This window comes from Ambystoma mexicanum, chromosome 1p, assembly GCF_040938575.1.
Source record: "Ambystoma mexicanum isolate Mex_15411 chromosome 1p, UKY_AmexF1_1, whole genome shotgun sequence".
Classification (NCBI taxonomy): domain Eukaryota; kingdom Metazoa; phylum Chordata; class Amphibia; order Caudata; family Ambystomatidae; genus Ambystoma; species Ambystoma mexicanum.
This window is the reverse complement of record NC_090921.1, coordinates 361,190,170-361,206,410: the sequence shown is the minus strand read 5'-3', so window position 1 is coordinate 361,206,410 and position 16,241 is coordinate 361,190,170. Positions and strand designations below refer to the sequence as shown.

At 45.8% G+C, this 16,241-nt stretch overlaps 1 protein-coding gene across 2 annotated transcripts in view; it reads left to right on the top strand.

Annotated features, from left to right (window-relative positions):
- The window catches only part of USHBP1 (USH1 protein network component harmonin binding protein 1), a 289,807-nt gene extending 274,352 nt beyond the window's left edge, over nucleotides 1-15,455 (top strand). For both annotated transcript variants that reach the window (XM_069648861.1, XM_069648852.1), the window contains exons 15-16: nucleotides 4,545-4,667; nucleotides 13,055-15,455. In XM_069648861.1, the coding sequence (XP_069504962.1) occupies nucleotides 4,545-4,667; nucleotides 13,055-13,235 (304 nt within the window). In that variant the 3' untranslated portion in view covers nucleotides 13,236-15,455. The remainder of the gene's footprint in view (nucleotides 1-4,544; nucleotides 4,668-13,054) is intronic.
- The last annotated feature ends 786 nt before the right edge of the window (nucleotides 15,456-16,241 follow it).

The following is a 16,241-nucleotide window of genomic DNA, read 5'->3' as shown; positions in this document are numbered from 1 at the left end:
CTAATGAAAGAAGTAACGAGAGACAATAAATGAAGGTTGTATGGGATAAATACTAACCAGATAAAAAAGACAAGAGGCCATCGGAAAGACTGGTACATCAGAAGAATCAAGCTAATCGGGTGAAATCGTTTAGGGTTACTATTTTAGGGGGATAGTTTGGATGGAGTACTTTTCTTTCTTTGGGACTTCTTGATGACAGACACGCACATGTATTTCCTTTACATAGGTAAGTGTAATGATATAAACCAAAGAGCAGGTTGTAGTTTTATATGCCATCTTTATTTAAGATAATGAGGAACAGACCCCCAGCACAGCTCTTCCCTCAGCTGCTCTTGTCCAACTGCTGTGCTAGGAATACAAAACATATGATACATTCTGAAGATAACATTCTTCATGGAGTGTTGGCAACAGTACACTCTATACTCAGTAAGAAACATCATAACACACCTATCTTCATTTACCTAACATATCCTCTTCTCGTCACTGCAATGCTACTCTTATTCCACACTTGTCCACCACTAACACACACTGCACCATTGAGCACAGACACCACATGGACAGGATCAGAGTATAATTCTCCCTTCCTCTTGATCACTCTTTTCTTTATTTTCACCCATAGTTTCTCTGCACTCCAGTCTCAATTCCTTCCTTCCCCGTCTCATATTGCCTCTCATCACCCACTTTTTATTCTTATATTCCCTCTCATTACCCACTTCTCTTTCTTTTCTTTAAACTCCTCTCCATTCGTCCACCACACAATCCACCTCCCTCTCTCTTTGCAGCCAGGGCGGGCTCACCTTAGTGTTCGACTTACACCCTCTCATGAGTTCAAATGGGCTCACACCTGTCATGGAGTGTGGCGACATACGCAAGGCATATAATCTGTCATGGATGGTCACCTTTTTGTCCAAGCCACATTGCAACAGCCATGTGATTGGCATCTATTACACATCTATTCATCCTTTCCACCATCCCATTATCCTCTGGATGATACAATGCTGACCTTTTGTGCTTCACACCACACTCTTTCAAGTACTCCAAAAAACAACCACCCATGAACTGCATACCATTGTCAGTAAGTAGGCTCCCTGGTATGCCTCCCCTTGCAAAAACGAATTGAATGAACTACACCACACTTTCACCACAGATATCTCTCACAACCTTGAATTCAGACCATCGTGAGAGCAAATCCACTAGTATCAATACATATTTTCCTTGCCCATAACCTAACTCTACAGGAGATTCATCTTAACAGTAAGGAAACCCATTTAGAATAGGGAAAGATCAGCCGTTTTCTTATCATTTAATAAAAGTAATTTAGAAATGTCCTCAAAGAGTCCGACTCCTTCTTCTGACCCACCACAGTCCCAAGACTCTGGATCCTCCTACCTATCAACACCAGACTCGCCCCATCTCTTCTACATTTCAGGAAGGAGCTCCAGACGTTCCTCTACAAGGAATGGCTGCTCTCTAACAGTTAGGTCCACACATCCTCCTCTCCATAGCCTGACACTGTGTGATCTTCTCCCCCCTGTTTCCTCTCCTGGTTGCGTGTAGATCCATTCCTGCCAAATTGATCGCCCTTCCCATCCCTGTTGTTCGCTCCTCCTCCCATGTATATCTGCTTCCCTCACTGGGTCCTTCTCCCCAGGACTTGTAAACTGCTCCATTGCTTCCCAAAGCTAGGTTCACGCTCAATAAATACCCAATAATAATAATAGTATTTGGTCCGGTCTAGACCAGTTAGAGCACATTAACGTGCGGAACACAAACTAATATTTTTGGCGCTCAAATCGGTCCTTCCCTTGGTTGCGGGAAGGAGAGTGTTCCTCCAGACAGACAGCATAACCTGCTTGTACTATATCACCAAGCAGGGCGGGTCCAGATCAATGGCCCTTGGCAGGTTGGCAGTCAACATTTGTGAGTGGGCCCTTGGAGATGGGCTGCTCCTCCGGGTGGGCCTCCTCCCAGTAGAGAAGAATACTGAGGTGGATACGCTGGGCTGCCTAGACCTTTGCAGGCACGAGTGGAAGCCCCATGATTCTCTTCTGCAGCAACATTTTCAGAGGTGAGGTCTCCTTATGGTGGACAAGTTTGCCACAGCAGCCAAAAAATGCAAGAGGTTTGTATTTCAGGGGTTTTGGGCCGGCCTCTCTGGGCTGCACCCTCTTCATTTCTTGGAGCAGTGAAGCTAAATATATGCCTTCTAGCCAATTCCTCTCATTCCCAACGGGGTGTTCAAATGGCATATGACTACGAATGCCTCAATGATCCTGTTGACCCCTCACTGGTCCCCCAGAATGCAGTTCTCATATATAATGGAGATGGCTGCAGCCGGGGTGTTCTTTCTTCCAGTCTTTCTGGAGATGTTCTTCCAACAGGAAGGGATGGACCTTCACCACTCCCGTCATTCCTTGGTCAGCTGGCTCCTGAAGATTTGGCTTGATACATTAATTTTAAGATCATCCAGACATCTTGAAAACTTTCCCCTAGCTCTCAGTACAAGAGAAAGTGGCTCCGATTTTGCCATTTTTCTTTGCAGAGGGAACTCAATCCTCTTAAAATGCAACCATTACCAGGTGCTTTGTTTAATCTCACACCTGGCTCAGACCGGGATTTCGGTGGAGTCCTGCTGCATTTCCATTGCTGCATTCTGTGCATATAGGAGCACCCCCTACCTGTGCGTGTGTACTTCCAACCCTATCATTCGAAGGCACTTTGAGGGTTTTCTGCAGCTGTACCCCCTTAACTTGGTTCTTTCAGCTATTGCGCATACGCTACTCGAATCTATGGCAACAACAAATGTTCGTTTTGTGGCTTGGAAAATGGCATTCTTGGTTGCAGCGACGTCAGCCAGGAGAAAAAGTGCAATTCAAGCTTTGGCTTCATCAGAACCATTTATTTATTTATTTATTTGCTTATATTTATATAGCGCGCAAACAGCTCAGGGGCATTGAGGCGCTGTTGCTTGCAAGAGCTTAGTTACAAAGGTACAGGAATGGTCGCAGTCGTTGACACATTGTGAATACTACAAAACATAATACTGTTTTTACAGATGTTGCACTTGGTCATTACATTACAGCTTCTGCAGTGGGTCATATGTTAAGTGTTCATGCTGATGCGAAGGAACTTAGTGAAGCCCTCATTACTAGTTCGGTGGTAGCCCGCCGGTGTTACCAGCGGGTTTCCGCTGAACTCGTAACACCATTCCGCCGCCTGATATCCCGGTGCCACCAGGTCATTACAGTCCCGGTGGCCCGGGATTTCATGCGGCGTAAAGTGTAAGTCCGGGAATGGGGACACGGAATCATCGGCACCATTGCTAATGGTGCCTGAGCTTCCGCAAAAAACAGGGGTCAGTGCCACTGTCAGGTCAGACCTGCCAGGAGCAACAGCCCCTGCAGGCATAGTTGTAGTCTGGCGGTCCCGAAAGACAGACTTGGAATGAGGGCCACAGTCTTTTATAAGGACAAGCTGGTCTTACGGATACACAAACATTTATTGACGGAAATAGTTTCTTCCTTTCACATCAACCAGAAAATGTATCTCTGAGACTTCTTCCATTATCCACAGTGAGGGGCTGAGAGGGTCGCGCATAAGCTTAGTGTTCAAAGGGCCTTCATGCTTCACATTGAAAGAACGAAAGATGTCAGAAGGGATGACTTTTGGTGATGTTCGAAGGTTCGTATCCAGGGACTAAGGCTTTCAAGACATCCATTGCTCGCTGGATAGTGGTCTGCATTCCAGATGTATATGGTATACCCACCCAAAGGGCATTCTCACATAAGTGGTCAGGGCTAATATAAACTCGGTGGCATTCCAGAGAAGGGTTCCATGGCATGTCATCAAGGCAGATACATGATGTAGTCTGTCCGCCTTCGCAGACACTATTCTATAGACACAAACTTAAATGCAGATACAAGATTTGTGCAGGTGGCCCTGTAGAATCTATTTGCTTCAATAGTTCCTGACCATCTTTGCCCCTAGGAGATATATACTTGGTTATTCTCATAAGTATTTAGGAAAGAATATGAGACGTTGGGGTAAGTAAAAGGTATTTACTAAAGTGACTACTGTACTCCTGTATTTAGTCCCCTTTCCTCCATACACCCTACCCTCTACCTCCCTAAAGAAATTGCAGCTAGGTTAGCCTTTCTGAAGCAGAGGAAAAGGGGACTGACAGGTGTTGCTGGTGGCCGGGACTAGTAAGCATCGAGGTCACGGCCCATGTGTGCACCAGCTCCACCCCACATTTTTGGAGAAAGTGATGTTTGCTGAGCAAAAATGTGCTAGTCCCCTCCCAATGGGATTGGCACCCATGCGTATGGAGAAAAAGGGAAGTATAGACTAAAAGTGTTATAATCAATAGGGTGAGTGACTTTTACTTTCCCATAGAACACTGTCAGATACGACCTGCTCACATTTATTTGCTACTACACTCTTTCTCTGAGGTGGATGGTTCTCAGATCTGAACTCGTGCCCCACCCCACCCCAAATCACACTAAAATCTTAATTCCTAATTTCACCCTCTTTTGGTGCTCCAGGTGCGAAGAGTTGCAGACCCAGATTGAGGCCCTCTCGGCAGCACTTGAAAAATCCACGAGAGAAGACAGTGCCAGAAAAAGTCAGTCCATCCAGCTGACCAATGAATTCTTTAGAGCTCACAGGTGAGGCCTTGGTAGAATGGAATGGCTGAGTAAATTGAATCATGGATGTCATGCTCATCATGGAATGCTTAGTCTGTTGGCACTGCGCATCGGATCTCATTCTCAAAGCTTAAAACCCGAGGAAATCTTTAGATGCCCGGAGCAGCTTTCAGATGCTCATGTGCAAATGTGATCTGCAAAGATTTGCTCAAGACATCTCAGATTTGCTCCGGCCTTAGCCTTTGAGAATCAGGTATAAGGTGGCAGGTGCAAATCCTAGAAGCTCACAGGCATCTCCCAATTTGCTTCAGTACAAATTTTTGAGATTTAGGCCCCTTAACATTATGAGCGTTTGCTTTGATTATAATAAGCAACTGGTTGCCAGCCGATGATCACACTGATTTGGCACTGCATGAAATTGTCAGGTCAGAAGCAGACAGACATTAATACTCCTCTATTCCTTTTAGGAGGATTCAAACAAAGGGTTCAGTCATGACCCTTCAGTTCCTCAGTTCAACTTTCATCCCATAACGGTGAGTGAGCTAAAAACAATCATTGAGCAAATGAAACCCCCACAGTGTAGAGGAGATGCTTGCTCTTCTATGATTATAAAAACATGCCCTCCACGTCTCATTGAAGCTGTGTGCACACCTCTCTGAAGGAAAGCAACGAACCAGATGAGCTAAAATCTACGATGGTTACTCCAATTCTGAAGAAGCCAGGTCTGGCAATGGATAATCCACTCAACTTTCGCCCCATTTCTAACACGCCCTTCTTACTTAAAATTCTGGATAGGGTGGCCTATGGTCAGTTGGCAGAGCATTTGGAGTTACATCCAATTCTCCATCCTAAACAATCAGGCTTTTGAAAAGAATATGGGACAGAAACCGCTCTTCTGAAGCTGAAAACTAAAATTTTGGGAGAAATGGACAGAAGCGGTTTGTCCCTGATTATTTCATTAGATCAATCAGCGGCATTTGATTTAATTGAACACTCCATTCTTGTTCCCAGATTAAAGGAGGTAGCTAACCTCTCTAACTCGGCAGCCCAGTGGGTTGCCTCATTCCTGGAGCACAGAAGTAGCAGAATCTGCTCGGCCTCTGCTGAAGCCACTCCACTATCAGTGCTGTACGGGGTTTCACAAGGGGCAAGCATGTCGCTCTGCCTCTATGATCTATTTATGGCCCCCTTCTTCTTCATGCTAGAGGAAGAGAGGGTCGTATTCTCAAACTATGCATATAACACCCAATGTGTCATCTCATTAACTGGACATCAAAAGACAGATGAGTTGGAGGTAAATAGAATCTTCGCACTGATCGAAAGGTGGATGCTGGATAATTTCCTAGCCCTGAATCGAAGCAAGACAGAGTTACTGATTGTAGGTAGTTCTAAGGCACTAAATAATCTAAATCAAGACTGTAACTCTTTCAAACTGGGAGACGACCACATCTCTCCTCTACCTAAAACAAAAATTCTAGGGGTAACTCTGGACCTGACTCTGAGTATGAAGGCTCATGTCTCTACAGTAGTGGCGGGTGTAATATACTATGTTAAACTACTGGCTCACTTGAGGCCCATGATTTCTCAAGAAAGTGCAGAGACAATTGCCAGGGCAATAATCAGAGCAAAGCTGGATTATTGCTGCAGTCTATTGCTAGGCATTAGTCAGCAAGAACTGCTTAGGCTGCAGGTAGCTCAGAACCGGCCGGTCAGAGTAGTTCTCAGACTTCCCAGGCGCAGCCATGTAACAGAGGCCAGGCGATCTCTTCACTGGCTTCCCATTGAATCCCAGATCTCTTTTAGAGTGTTGGTTTTACATTTAAATGCAGGCTACAAGTAATGCCCGCTTATCTACAAAATCATATAAAAGAGAAATGTAATCAGCGAGCTCTCAGATCAGGAAATCTAAATCTGATTATACAGCGTAGATGTAAGACCTCAAAGGCAGAAAAAGGAGCGTTTAATGTGAAGGCGCCTTCCCTGTGACTAAGGAGCCATAATTCTCTCCAAGCATTAAAGAAAGACCTGAAAACTCGCCTTTTATCCTGATACCATTCTGATCTGGTTTAACCAGGCCTCCGAAATTACACCACTCTGGGCCTCATTTCCTCTGGGCCTCATTTCCTTACCGCATTCCGGGTCTGGGTTCCCGAAATAGGGACTTACCGGGTCATTCCAACCTTGGAGGACCCGGTAAATCCCCATTCCGGGAACCATTCCCCATTCTCATTCGAGCCCCCATAGGGCTCAATGGGAATGGGGATGGAGCTAATAACGGTACCGCAATTTGCGGTACCGTTATTAGTTCTGAAGTCCCTTAACGGGTCCCTTCCATAACGCCTGGTAAAACCAGGCGTTTAAGAAGGGACCCGCTAAGGGACCTCGGAATAGGGTGGTAAGGGATTACCGGCACTGGTGTCCTTACCGGTGCCGGTAATCCCTTACCACCTACCTCGTAATGAGGCCCTCTGTTTCTTAGTTAATTATTTCTTGTTATAGGTCAAAGTATCGAATCAAAAGGATCGAATGACAAAAGGGTCGAATCAAAAGGACCAAAAACAAAAGGTTCGAAAAAATATATATTTCTTCTTTTACATATTTTTTTTTGGGTGGGGGGTGGTCCCCCCAACCTCCGTTTTTGTGGTAAAAACCACTTTTTTACCTAAACAAAACCCCCCAAAAAATATATAATTAAAAAAAAATTCAAACCTTTTGTTTTCGATCCTATTGACTCTCACCTTTTGCATTCGATCCTTTTGTATTCGATCCTTTAACCGGATACCTCAATTCTGATGCGATGTCCTGCTTTGCTCTCATGCGAGGGACCCAGTTATCACCTCTTGGGGTTTCCTCCTTTTTTGTTCCTTCTGCATCTTTGGTGTCTTTTATAAAGTCTGCACCTTTATGCCTGAGGGCCAATAGTGCGCCTAACAAATGTAATGTAATGGATGTAGATGCTGATGCATGTGTGCAAAAGCGACACTAGTATTCAGATTTTCCTATTGGAGGAGAATCGTAGGCGAATAGCTCTACTGCTTCTGCGCCCCGTGGATTCTGAAAGAGTGAGCAACAAATAAATCCCCTGTAAGGTAGGATCCTTCCTGAGGACCACCAATTGCGTCTTAATCCTGATTTACTCTCCACCGTGAACAGGGACTACACAGCGGAAAGAAACAAAGGTAAATACCATTATTTACCTTGCTGACATGTCTGTTACTCCGCAGCCTCAATCCCCGAGGGAAATCATTTGTGAGGCTCAACATGGCCTCACAAATGATATCCATGGGGCATCACAAATGATTTCCATGGGGCACTTCATCAGGTTATGTTATGTTGATTTATACTATGCACCGCTACCACCCAGGGGCAGTCGTTATGCAGAATGTCCTCTGGTATGCTGCACAATCATGGCGGGTGTGCATTCAGCAGAACCGTCATGGGGGTCCAGTATACGAATCCACATGCGTTATTCCTGAACACTGCATTCAGACCTGCTGAACCAGGGAGAACTGGTGGACGTGGGTGACACATGTGACTGTCTTTATACCAAATCAGTCAACCCAGGAATTAAGGTGTCAATGGTCAGTGTCTTCCAGTGCTGGAGACGTTAAGGGCGGGGATAGACAGCTTCCAGTGTAGCAGCGACACCTAGCGGTCTAGTACAGCATGACATAGAATACTAATAGAGGGCGCCCACACCAATATAGCAGGGATCTATGTCTCATTATGCAGGATGATTGTATAGGGCTTTACACCACCCTGCAGCTGCTTCAGGTGAGCCTAGCGAGATTATTGTCTGAAACCTTCAGAAACACGGACTTGTCCCTGCAGCTTTCCCATGGCAAGTGGGGGCCACTGTTTGTCACCCTCTGGTGTATAACCGAGTGTAGGAACACCCATTGGACCAATACAGTATAGCATGACATTCAGAGGAAGGGGCATAAACAGACGCCAATGCAGGAGTCACACCTAGTGGCTAGGCGCACCTGGCAAGAGACCCCACGGGTGAGCGCAAACTGGCACTAGTGCAGCAATGGCACCTACTTCCCAAGACTAGCCAAGCTACAGAATGTACAGAACTACGGTACTGGTGTCTTCCAAGACCGTAAATGGCAGGCCACATTACACTGGTTCTGAAATCACTGCACCCGCGCCCAGTTAAGCAAAAGGTTGAGTTCAAAACTCTACCTGGAACACACATTCAGAGCCCTAACAACATGACTGCGCCCTTAGTAACCTGCCAGATACCCAAGGCCGGCTTTCCAAAGCAGACCCACCCTCTGCACAAGGCGGTATATATGTATTTGAATAAATCATTCCATGCACAAAGATCAAACAAATGGAGCTCACATTCGGCAACCCTCTGTCTTTAGTCCATCTTCATAAAGAGCTGCAAAAAACTGAAAAGTCATTTTATAGAAAATCCTATGGTTTGCACAGGGGTTATACCCTCTTGGGGCTGTCAACATCCTCCCCATTTCACTTCCCCTAATGTCATCACACACCTCAATCCCCTGTAGAGCATACAATTGCTTAGAGGCAGTCTCACAGCACCCTTAGCATTATGCTAAAACAATACATATCACTGCTAATGGCACATACAAGGCACTCTCGGGTTTCCCTTAGTTAGGTGGTCGTGTGGTCTCCGCAGCTGCAGTAAATGAGAGCAGGCAGATACAGGATGGAGCGGGGAAGCCTATGGCCAAGCACAGTACTGAATGGGGCCCTAAGGGAGGGTATAGACTAAGAACAAGCCCTAAGTGGACTGTAGACACATGGGGGCCCGATTCAAAAAGATTTGCATTGGAGCTATTCAGGAGATACCTGGAGCATCTCAGACTTGCTCCTGCTACCTAAGACCTGATTCCAAAAGCCTACAACTGGAGAACATCTGGAGAAGTCTCTGAGCACAATTCACATTTGCACATGAGCGTCTGGGCCAGACAGCTCCACATTAGCTCCAGTTGGTGGCTTTCTGAATACTTTATAAAGAAGCCGGCGCAAATCTGAGATGCTTGGCCATTTCCTGATGTGCTCCAGTACACATCTTTAAGAATCAGGTCCATGGTGGTCAGGCATAGTTAGAGACCCAAATGGGCTCAGGCAGACACAAATCACATAATGCCCGGGCATTACACTCAGAAGGAAGCAGCAGGCAGACATTTGTGTAACAGGGATAGAGTCCGGTAAGTGCAAGACTATAGGCCCTCATCACGAGTTTGCCGGTAACCCACCTTTACCACCCGCGGGTTACCGATAAACTCGCCTTAGCTTTACCAGCGCCCGATATCCAAGTGTTTCCGGGATATTACAGGTGCAGGCAACAGCGGCAAGTTCCCAGTTCCCATCCCATGGAGTCCCATAGGTCTCCATGGGATGGGAACTACTGAATCACCAGCACTGTTGTTAACGCTGCTGGTGATTCAGTCATTTCTCTGCCGGTCGGGGCCTGAACTCCTGCAGATCAGGCCTGCCGGTAGTTCACTACCCCTACCGGCAGACTCAGAGCGAGCCAATCTGGAAAAAATGCAGGAGCCGGTAGCACCAGCATTTATACCTGCATTGTTTCCGGCCCGGCTCACCCGTTAGGAGGGTCATGTCTATAGGCTAGCAGTCTCCTTTTGACAAAGATCAAGTTGCTATGTTGTCGCTGTCTTCTGTATGAATAGGCAGACACAAAAACAGCACAGGCACCTACTGTCCAGTCACTACAAGGCATTGGTAGGTTTAAAGTCTGTATTTGACAAGCCCCCCTCCCTTACTTTCTGTATCTGCTGTAAAAAGGTCAGAAAAACACTATGGCGGCAGCAGGGATACCTGGTGCCCAAGTGCAGCACAATATTTCCTGATATCCTCAGTTAGGGAGCAGACAGTCACCGGTTCTTCTTGAGCATCTTGAATTGCGTGGCCTGAAATCCTGGATGGGGGATATGTAGAACCACCCCAAGGGGTCACTGGGATCTGTTTCTGCATCATCCAAAGATAAATTAAGAACTGAACTATGGACAAGGCTCTATATAAGGCAATTATTACTCCATTTTACTCCCTTAAATCGGTCCAATATTCCCAGCATACTACAGGAACTAAACATGATTCCAAGCAAAACACATAGGGCTCGATTTGCAAAAACTCAACATAACATAACAAGTGAAGTGGTAGCGCATTTCCTTCACTTGCACCAAAATATGTTGTGTGCTATTCACAAAAGGGCTTCTGAATGTACTTACTCATTGCGGAATGCAGGGAGTTAAAGAGTGTGTTTCTTTTTAAAGAGCATCCCAAATTCGCAATTGTGATACGCTTTCAAATGTCCAGAAATGAAAAGCATGCACAATGCTTGTGAAGGCCATTTCTTGCTTTGCTGTCCCTCAAACAGTGATACAAATGGTATTTTTTAAATGTACTGTCCTGTTAAAATTTGGGCTGTGTAAGGGCCCGTCATTGTGCAATGCAGTCGGGAGGTGTTCTTATAGTAATGTATGCAAGGGGTCGGGCCAGCACACTTCAAAGTAGTACGCCTTTTGGGAGAAGAGGCCAAACTACTTTATTAACGAAATCCAGTGCTTCCTCTTCTCAAGGTACTTCTAGTTGACAAATAGTGCAGCAATCGGGACAGTGTGCAACAGAGTCTGCAAAGGTGGCAGCAGATGGGGTATCACAGGGCGAACACTATGGACTGACCTTCCAGAAAGCCTTTGCCTCCTGAAGAATCATGCTCACTTCTGCAATGCCATAACAATCTACCTCTTCCTCAGGACTTTCCCAAACCACCTGTTGGTGTTACTACCCACCAGCACCCCTAAAGTCAGACTCAAATCTACTCTGCACATAACCTCGCCACCACCACAGCTCTGACCAGAGCCTATCCCAGACCCTGCCCGCACATCAGACTTAACCATTTCGGCACTAAAGATTGCGACACTGCGCCCAACAAAATGGCGGCACTGCATCCTGCGTCACCCATCCTCTCACCTCCTTGGGCGCACTTTAGTCTTCCATGAATGTGGCCTCTAGCGTGCTCCGAATGTTGCATGCCCTGCCCTCCTAGTATACAGTGTCTTCTGCCACCTCAGTTTTCCCTTCCACCTTTCCATCCAAGCACCTCCAAGTAGGGTATGGCGCTATTAAACCCCACATTTAAAAAAAAGTAATAATGTGTGCTGCTGCATGTACCTCTGGACTTAGGAAACCTGCTTAACCCAAAAATCAGGCACCGGAAAAAAGCATGGCCTCGGCACAGGAGGTTATCCTCCTTATCTGCTTTGCTCCACTGGTAGGTTCGGATAAGTGGCATCAGCAGCGTCCCTGGGCATTCAAGGATGTGCCCTAATGGCACCGTTTCATTATCCTGAAAGGGCAGACACGAAAATAGAATTCATTTACTAAATAACTAGCTACAGAACAGCATTCGTCACAAAAAAGGCTCCATCTTTTAAAAGGAAAATCCATGTTTACCTGCCCCCTTACATATGTTGATAATTCGCATCACTTTGCAAGGCCCCAAAAAGTATCATTGTACATCCTAATGCTTAAAGTAGGATCTAAAATGACTACCACTTCAGTATCTGAACTGGAGCCCTTATTGTGCGCCCTGCCAGGGCAAAGCGGGCAAGTTAAGGTGGGCAAACGTGTTTTGATAACAAGCAGTACTTTTAATAAGAAAGTGCAAATATTTTAACAGCAGAATGCCAACTGCCCGCTTACAAAGAGACCAGGCTTTATATTTTAGAGATACAGTGGCATCCACTGTGCCCCTCTGCCGGTGGTCTCCTAGAATTGTTTTGTTGGCCCACATTTATGACACACTAGACTTCCTGGTACTTTTTTAAAGTGCTCCACTGGTTGTCTCATTGAGGGTACGCTGGCACAGAGTGAGGGAAACATATATTCATTCGATGTATTCTTGATTCACAGTGGAATTTAATTCGGACCCAGAGCATACACTTCACCCCACACTAGGCCTTTTCCCCTTTTTGATTTGATTAAATGTTCTATAGCAGAGCATGCATACTGCACTGATCTTGCATACAGTTGCTCCTATTGTCTCTCCCACTCCCAGGACAAAGTAATTGGGCTCATCTAGGCCAGGATACTGCAACATGAAGAGTGGGCTTTGTGTGGGAGTGGTGTCAAGGCAAATGTTGATGATTCCAGATAGACGAGCGCTCTGGAAAGGGAAGCAGGTACGGGGAACAGTAAGAGCAGCACCCCAACACCCCAACAGCTGGCTGGCCATTATGGGCTAGACGGTCCAATCTGGGCTGGTTGAGGGGTAGGTTTGAAAGTTTCCCATGAAATGCAAGGGCAGAACTCAGCAAGGCCCAACTTCTCAGGAATGGCCTTGTCCCCAGGAACGCCTGACAGATTTATTGAAAGACCATGAAACATGTCCTGTTGTTATTTTCTAGCAACCTGGTTTCAGCCTACAAGAATTCCCAGAGGAAACAGGCCCACCAGCTGCGGCAGCTGAAAAACCAGGTGGAGGTGATGTCCAGGCGACACCAGGGGCAGGTCCGGAGCTTGCAGCAGAGAGTAGAGAGGCTGGAGTCATGTCGTGCTGCGCAAGTCCCCGGTGAGACATCTCTGTGAGACCTGAGCCCGCGTGGGACCTCGTTCCTTACAAGAGCCTGAGGAGCTGGTATGAGAGCAAGAAAGAGGACTTCATGGTAAGCTGAGAAATGGGGAATCGACGTCCAACCAGCGCCAGCATGGAGGCCTTCCAAAAATGCATGCACCGCAACAGACCAAGAAATGGGTTTCAATGAAGAGAAAGAGAGATGATAAAAACGGGTAACCATGTATATGGCGCTACAATGGCACTGGGGATTGCTGGTGATATGATATTAACCCACAAGGCGGAAGTCCAAAAAGACTACTGGTTTATACTTGCCAACATGGGATGTATGGACACTTATTTATGGGTTTGACACATTCCAGACTTCAAAGCATTGCTGTTGGTTCATTAAGGTTAGATAGCTTGAAGAATGTCCAAGAATCCCCAGTTATGGTGCATTTGCGCCATTAGGAAAAGTGAATGGATGTGTATCTAGCGGTAAATTGTTGCTGATGAGCGGGTGGGGAGGGACACAGAGTGAGTTCAAGGTGGGGAGGGACCCCTGAGTGAGTTCAAGCTGCTCCGGGTGCTTGACTGAAAAATTGTCACTTTTGAATATTTGTAATTTTAATGTCCTTTTAGCGCAAGCTTTTTCTGGGAACGTGAAAGATTTTAGAGCGAGTTCCCTTCCCTTTTCTTGCAGCACGTGATGCAATATTTCAGTTGTAATTATTAGTGAAAACAGCTTATTTCTTTATCTGATGAGGATGGGATCTATGTTGAATGATGATGAGTATTTAGAACATTACTGGGCACAAGTTCATAGTTTATGCAAACATCACAGACTTAAGGCAAACATGGTGTCCCTTACTTATTTGGGGAACTTTACATTCAGCAGGTTTGTGCTGGCCAGTGACAAAAATGCCCCAAATGGGTTGCAATACAAACTTGCACTTTTGACCCTCCTAGGACTTTGCACCGTGTAGAAAATATCGGAACAACTTTGCAAAACATCCCATAGTTGCACTAACACATTTTATGTAATGCTTGGTCCAGAGGGGCCTAAAATATAAGTTGTCCCCAAACTGTATCTTGCTTTGGAAAATAGCCCTTGCTGTCTTCCCCACGCTCTCTCTCTCGCCCAATCTTTTTTTATCTCTAGCTCCACTCCCGCTCTCCCCCCTTCCCTTCTCTCACTTTCCCGCTCTCTCTTTATCGCTCTATCTTTCTCACCACTCTCTTCCCTCTCTTTTTCCCCTCTCCTCCCTCTCTCTCTAGCTCCTGATTTATACTATATACATAATGTTTGTGTGTGTTTTACTCTCATCCCTCTAATCTCTTCTCTCACTCTTCCCACTTCTCCCTTTCTCGGTTTCTCAATGTTATCCACTCTCTAGCGTTCAGCCTTGCCATGTCTTCCGCTCACTATCATCGTATCTTTCTCTGTCTCTAACCTCTGACTCCAGTATTACTATCTTGTTCCCGGCTCCCTCACTGTTTCTTCCTTCTCTGTCTCACATGGTGTGCTGCTCATATATATAATGTACTGTCTCCTCTGTTCAACTAATGTGATTCCTCATTTACTTAGATTCTAAACATCTGGCATGACGTTCCATCCCCAAAAATATCTACCGTTTTCCTCAATTTTGAACCACTTTAGCACCACTTTACCTGTGGCCACATTACCGCAAAGTGGGTTGCCGACACTGTAGACGTCCACGTCCTTGGCTACACAGAAGGCTTGCCAATGACTTTACCGGCCACGTCTTTATAAAGAAAGTGGTTAAAAATGCCTTCCGCTTTTAGCTGTTCAATGTGTTGGCCTTTTTGCTAGTGACCAATCAAATGTGCATTGGCATGCAGACTCTTGAACTTTCACTAATGATTGTTTAAACAGATTCGACAGCCCATCATCAGTGCCAAAGATCCTGTGATGCCATTATGGCGTGAAGTGGTGTCTGATGCTGCTATTGTCTGATGCTAATGCTGAGACTGTGGAAAAGACACCACTACTGTTGATGAGAAATTAATATCGGTATGAGTCTCACATCACTAGCCTTGAACAGCAGTCTAGCCTGTAGAGACACTCAGTGACCACGTGTTTGCAGAATATTATGATTGTAATCTCACTCTCTATCCTGTCGTACTATAATGTAATGTCTGTTATGCATCTCAGCCTATGATGCTGCATTCTCTCAGGCCTGGATGCCTGGATGTTTCATTAAAGGCCTAATTAAAATATTGTACTGTCTAAATTGGGTGTGTCTATTATTCAATGCAACGGCTATTGGTGTATTGTCTCCTCATATGATGCTTGCTAGCCCATCAAGTGGTAAGTTGCACAATGCACGTGTGAGCATAGGGCCATCTGTTGCAGTCAGTTCGTGGTAAGTTGCGCAATGCAATCAGTTGCAGTCAGTTCGTGGTAAGTTGCGCAATGCACGTGCGAGCATAGGGCCATCAGTTGCAGTCAGTTCGTGGTAAGTTGCGCAATGCACGTGCGAGCATAGGGCCATCAGTTGCAGTCAGTTCGTGGTAAGTTGCGCAATGCACGTGCGAGCATAGCGCCATCAGTTGCAGTCAGTTTTTATGGGCCTTACTTAACAGCTGTCCGCTGAACCCATATGCAGACTCGTATCCCGCAGCACAACATGTCCGCCTTCCCACCTGGTAACGGGGCACCCGACCAGCCACACTCTCAGCGCTAGGAATTGACAGCACATCACACCTCAACCACCGTGCAAATGCAAAGTGGCATTACTTATGGCAATGTTAAGGATATCTCGATAGATTCGTGCTTTATAAATACCAAACATAAATACATGCAAAGATGTGTGATGTTTTCCATGCCAGGCTATCATATTGTTAATTTAATCACCGTTCATTTGAAATGTATACCAGGCTTTGTCCATGCTGTCACCAACTCTTGACTCACAATGTTATGTCAATGTTATTGCAGCCCAATACATCTTCATGTGAATCCTGTAATTAATGTACTCCAACGTCTCGTCCCCTTTCGTCCATACTTAAGGGTGACTGTC